General features: G+C 56.7%; 1 protein-coding gene across 4 annotated transcripts; it reads left to right on the top strand.

Moving 5' to 3' along the window:
* The first annotated feature begins 1,200 nt into the window (after positions 1-1,200).
* LOC126634950 (gastrula zinc finger protein XlCGF7.1-like) lies at positions 1,201-4,812 on the top strand. 4 transcript variants are annotated; one of them, XM_050305872.1, is made up of 4 exons: positions 1,201-1,577; positions 1,625-1,748; positions 3,361-3,439; positions 3,629-4,812. In XM_050305872.1, exons 3-4 carry the CDS (start codon positions 3,388-3,390, stop codon positions 4,381-4,383), a joined length of 807 nt encoding a protein of 268 aa, XP_050161829.1. In that variant the 5' UTR covers positions 1,201-1,577; positions 1,625-1,748; positions 3,361-3,387; the 3' UTR covers positions 4,384-4,812. The 4 variants fall into 4 exon arrangements, with proteins under 4 accessions (XP_050161829.1, XP_050161827.1, XP_050161828.1 ...); XM_050305870.1 differs by having other exon boundaries at positions 1,202-1,748; XM_050305871.1 differs by having other exon boundaries at positions 1,202-1,748; positions 3,358-3,439.
* The last annotated feature ends 915 nt before the right edge of the window (positions 4,813-5,727 follow it).

Below are 5,727 nucleotides of genomic sequence, written 5' to 3'. Positions count from 1 at the left end.
AACTTCCCTCCCCCCTTTCTTATCAGCCTCGAGAACAAACGCCAGCTTGTTAGAGGTAGTTAACAGATATGTGGGAAATACACACGGAAATCACATATCAATGTCCTGAAGTTTTACTAAGTTTAACAAAAAAGAATCCCCTCTAAAATATAGTTTATTACACTGCTCATTAGTGGATACTGTTTGTGTCTGTTCATTAACAGAATGTGTGTGATTGTGAGCAAGGTGTGACCTTTATCTCTCCGTGTTTGGGGGCTGGTGAAGGCCAGGGCAGTCGATGTCTGGCCTTGCCTGGCAGCAGATGGGACAGGTTGGCTCCCTGGGTTTGCCTCTTCAGGCCTGGCCAGGCTTTGGGTGGGACCCAGGAGGAGAAGGGAGCCAGATGTTTGTGCACACTGGGAGCTCTGGGAGCTCCTTCCTCCCAGGCCAGCAAAGCTGGACCCCTCCCAGCAGAGCCAGACAACACAGTTCCATGGGGCCCTGCAGTGTCACAATGGCCCCTGATTCCATGGACAACATTCCTAATTTACTGTCCAGAGCAGAGGGAAATCACAGGAAGGGCCGTGGTTTGTTCCCCCCCCCCTCAAATCCATTCCAACCCCCCCCAAAGCCTCCCAAGTGTCCCCAACATGTCCCCAGATGCCCTTGACCTTTCTGTGAGTGTAGGGGGATGAGGCCATTTTTGGGGTCAGAGGGTCCAGGGGGGCCTTCTTGGGGGACATCAGGGATAGGGTATGGGGATAGTGGGGAGGGGTTTGGGGACAGTGGAATGGGGGGTGTCAAGGAGGGGAACTCGGGCCATGGGGAGGCCCTGGGGACACTGGAGACACCAGAGGGGTCTCGGGGTGCCAAGTGGGAAATTGAGGACACCAGGAGGGTCTTGGAGACACCAGGGGGGTCTCAGGACTCACCTGCTCGTGGTGCTGCTCTTCCTGTGCCCCCCAGGCCCCAATAAGGCCCCCAAATGTCCCCTAACCCCCATTTTTCCTTTACTCACCTCTCCCCCCAGATCCCTTTAACCCCCCATACTCCCAAGACCCCTTTTAACTCCCCCAAACGCACCCAGAGACCCCCAAAACACCCCAAATTCTCTCAAACACCTGCCAAAGATGGATCACGTGGCACCCTGGGACGGGAACACAGTGGGCTATACTGGGGGCACTGGGCTGTACTGGGAGGGCACTGAGGGGGCACTGGGCTGTACTGGGGGACCCCTCAATCCCCAAAGCCCCTCCCCTGGGCATCCGTGCCACGGTCTGGGAACCACGGCGGGGTTGGATCAAGGGGTGCACTTGATGATCTGGGAGGTCTTTTCCAAGCCGGCTGATTCTGGGATTCTCTGGGTGCCATTGCCAGGGCAGCACATGCTGGAGGCTCTGTCCACAGGGGATAGATGTGTCTGTGCAGACAGAGAGACAAGGTCAGTCTGCAAAGATGTGGGGTTAGAAAAGCAGGAGAAGTTGTGGGGTGGTTGTGGAAGGAGAAAGAAGCCCCCAGGCCAGTGCAAGCAGGCCCCCCTGGGCTTGCACATCATCTGCCCTCCCTGCAGGTTCCTGTGCTGGAGAGCAGGCCCTGAGGTGGCCCTGAGCAATGGCCCGGAGGTGAGCCCAGAGGTGTCCCTGAGGTGGCCCTAAGAAGAAGTGGAAGGCAGAGGTGGTGCTGAGGCAGGAGAGCCCCGTGCTGGGGAAGAGGCTGATCTGGGAGTGCCCAGCAGCGAGAAGGTGCTGTGTCCATGCCCTGTGTGCCAGGTGAGCTGGGGCTTTGCTGCAGAGCTGCGGGCGCTGATTGGAGCGGCTGCAGCTGCTGAGCTGGTGGCACCCAGGAACACAAAGTGTGCCCGGCCACGGAGCCTGCAGGGAGGAGCAGGGACAGCCCCAGGGGAGCACTGGGGGGCCGGGAACCTCTTGGCTTGGGCAGGAAAGAGCCGCTGGCCACGAGGACGGGATGCTGGTTCCAGCCACTGATGGGGCCGGGCAGAGCACAAGGCCTCTTGCAGACACCTGGAGCAGCCTCCCACTTGCCAGCCCTGCCCTCGTGGGGTGACACTGTCCCCTCCCTGCAGGACACTCCCCATGAAATCCTTGGGTGGGGAGCCTTTTGTGTCTTTTGCTGTTTACTGCTTCATCCTGGGGACCTGAGGGCCCCTCTGCAATCCCATCCCTGGGGCACAATCTGCTCTCCAGAAGAATCTGAGAAATCTGGTAAAGAACGTGCCCAGAAGCTCTTGGTCTTTTGAGCAGCAAAGCTGTTTATTTGTCAAGGTCGGGAGCAGGTGGGGTTCACACCTCAAAACTCTTGCTTGAAGGTATTGGTACAAAAAAAGGTAATTTATACAGTGTAACTTCTGTGATTGCAACATCTTAGATACATATTCATATGATTGCAACATCTAATCACACATGTTGATAATAACTGGAGTACAGGCAGAGTTCAGGCAGAGCTTGAGGCGGAGCTTTTCTTGGCCCTCAGTTCTGGAGGTTCATCCCCCTTTCTTCATCATCAGGGCTGGGGTCTCTGCAGTCTTCCTCAGTGTGACCCCTCTAACTTTCCACTGTCTTTGCCCCAGTCACTGACGCTTGGAGAGAGCCTTGGCTTTAGGGCTATTTCTCTTATTCAAATGTCTCCCTTGGCTGACTTGGCCTTAATTTCTGGCCTACAGACCCACTGTAGAATGTTTCCAGCCTTCTTTAGATTATAAGGTCCAAGGAACAGAACAGAACAAATTTTTCTTTAGGAATTTAGGCAGAGCAGGTATGGGGGGGCTTCTCTCAGCTGAGCAAGGTATTTCAGGTAATTCTTTAGGCCTTGCTCTCCTTTAGAGGGGGAAGGTCTGGGAAGGCGGCACCCCAAAGGTGAGAGTCAGAGGAGAAGGGACCCTTGGGACCACCAGCACTCCCAACATCGCTAAGTGGGACCCCCAACATCCCAGACAGGGGTGACCCTCTGAACCCCAGAGGGGAGAGACCAGAGAGGGGAACTTCTGGGAGAGACTTTTTTTGGCTCATCTTCATATTTCAACTGAATCTTAACTTTTTGCAATTATGGGGGCGGGGGTCTTCTTGCTGTTTCTGAGGGGTTTTTGCCTGAATCTTGGTGGTTTGTTTTTTTCTGGGCTGAATCTTGGTGTTTTTGAGGTCCCCCAGAACCCTGAAGTTGGGACATGGGGGAGTCTTGGATTCCTGGGAGCTCCAGCAGCCTGGAGACGGAGGGCAGGGACCCTGTAGAGGCGAGACCCCAAATACTGAATTTTGATTTTTTGGAGGTTTTTATGGTCCCAGGATGGCCGGTGAGTTGTAAAAATGGACTTGGGCAGGAGGAACCCCCAAGCCAACGCGCTCAGTCCTTGTTTCCCCCCAGCAGGATTTGTCCTTCCCAAAGCTTGGACAGATGGAGGAGGAGGCTGCGAGGACGAGGAAGCTGCTACGGGCCCCCCAGGCAGGTGAGGAGGAAGTCAGTGCCCCTTTGGCCCTGTCTTGTGGTGCCTGTGGCAGCCGAGCATCGCCCCCGGCTGCAGGACAACCCCGCTGGCGCCGCCGTCCTGCCCGGGCCAGAAGTGGGGGGATGCCCTTGGCCCTCCCTCTGGGCTGGAGGCAAATCCCCTGCCTGTCCTTCTTCCTTCCTGCCCCAGGCCCCGAGCTGAGGACGGAGAGCACGGAGGACAAATCCCCCCGGCAGAGCCTGGTGGGAGAGGCTGTTTTGAAGGGCTCCCCGGCACAGGAAGGGAGCGGGGAGGAAAAGGCCTGGAGATGCCCCCGGAGGAGGGGCTGCAAAGCCAGCCCAGGGAGCTCTGAGGAGGAAAGACCCGTCCTGTGCTGGGAAGGCGGCTGGAGCTTGAGCCGGAGCTCTAAGCTGGTGGTCCCTGAGCAGCCTCCCAGCAGGGAGAAGCCCTTGAGGTGCTTGGAATGTGGGAAAAGCTTCAGGAAGAGCCCTGACCTCCTCAGGCACCAGCACATCCACACTGGGGAACGGCCCTACACATGTGGAGAATGTGGGAAGAGCTTCAGGCAGAGCTCCAACCTCCACAACCACCAGCTCATCCATACCGGGGAACGGCCCTATAAGTGCTTAGAATGTGGGAAGAGGTTTCAGACCAGCTCCAATCTCCTCCTGCATGAGCGGATACACACAAGGGAGAGGCCCTACAAGTGTTTGGAATGTGGGAAGAGGTTTCAGACCAGCTCCAAGCTCCTCAGGCATGAGCAGACACACACAGATGAGAGGCCCTTCCGCTGCACCGACTGCGGGAAGGGCTTCAACCGGAACTCCACCCTCGTCACCCACCGGCGCATCCACACCGGGGAGAGGCCCTACAAGTGTGGGGAGTGTCGGAAGAGCTTCAAACAGAGCTCTGCCTTGGCCTCACACCAACGAACCCACCAGTAAGGGAAGCCCTAGGAGTGCCCTGACTGCAGGAAGAGCTTCGGCTACTGCTGCCACCATGAATGACCCCCTGATGGTGAGGCAACGCCTGGAGTCCAGTGACTGTCAGTCCATCCCTTTCCACCAGAAGGGACCAGTCCCCTTTGCCAGGGGCAGATTGTGCCAACATAACCCTTCTTGGGGGGTGTGTGCAGATTCCTGCCTTGGCTGGGACCCCCCAAGGTCACTGCTGGAGGTTGAGAGCAGAGATCTCCCCACGAGCGTTGGTCTGGGGGAGTTCCATCCATCTCTAATTCATAATTCTTGCTTTGGTGCCAGCTTGAGTAGAATTGCTTCAACAATTGCTTTAGTGTAGAGCACTGTCCTATATTATGCTGTCCTACTGGTAGTTTTAGTGTTTCTATTGTGCAGTAAATAATTCTGATGAAGATCTTTTGTCTGATCATTTGTAACCCTAAATAATTCATTTCTATCAATAGATGTGATTTGCCATCCTTAAAACCTGAGGGACAAAAGTGGTTCAGTCCCACCTCTGTAAATCCCCTGAATTTGTAATGACCCAAGGCTGATATTGGATCCAGCAGCCCCAGCACCCCTCAGTCAGTTGGGAGCTCAGAGGGGGCACCCCACTTTCCCAGCCCTCCTATGCCCAAAGACCGCCATGGGACCATCGGACCCACCAGACCACCCCCCCTTTTCCACTCTTCTCCGTCTTCCTTCCACTTTTCTTTGGTCCTCAATCCCCAGCCCATCCTAGATCAGTTTAGGGGTCCCAACCCCCACATTTTTCCCTCCTCTCCCCCCTCTTCCACATCATCCCCCCACTCCTCAGCCCCCTCATGCTCAGTTTGGGGGTCCCATCCTACCCTTTCCCTACTCTTCTCACCTCTCCCACCCTTTCCCCATGAACCTCAGTCCCTCTCCACTTTTGGGGGGTCCCACTCCCCTCCCACTCAGTTTGGGGTCCCACCACCCCTTTTATCCCCTCTGACCCCCTTTTTCCCACCGACCTCCCCCTTCCCACCCCCGCTCCCCCGAGAGCTCCTCACCCGCAGCCGGGGGGGCTCCCAGCACCACCAGTGCCCAGAGAAACCCCCCCCCAAAAGATGTTGGGTGGGGTCCTGGGTGGGCTCTGAGTGTCTTTGGGGGTCCTTGAGGGGCTGTGAGGAGGTTTTGGGGGTCCCAGCACCTTTTGGGGTGAGGTGGGTACCTATTGAGGGGCAGGTGCCCTCCCAAAGCCCCCCCAGAGTGGGGTGACACGGGGGGAACATAGGGGGGTCCCCATTCCCGATCCATCCTGGCGCTGGTTCTGCCCCCCCAAACTCGGCTCTACCCCTTGGGATCCTC

Source organism: Myiozetetes cayanensis, unplaced genomic scaffold (genome assembly GCF_022539395.1).
Source record: "Myiozetetes cayanensis isolate MyiCay16 unplaced genomic scaffold, myiCay2020 scf1003, whole genome shotgun sequence".
NCBI classification, from domain to species: Eukaryota; Metazoa; Chordata; class Aves; order Passeriformes; family Tyrannidae; genus Myiozetetes; species Myiozetetes cayanensis.
This window is presented reverse-complemented; position numbering and strand designations above follow the sequence as displayed.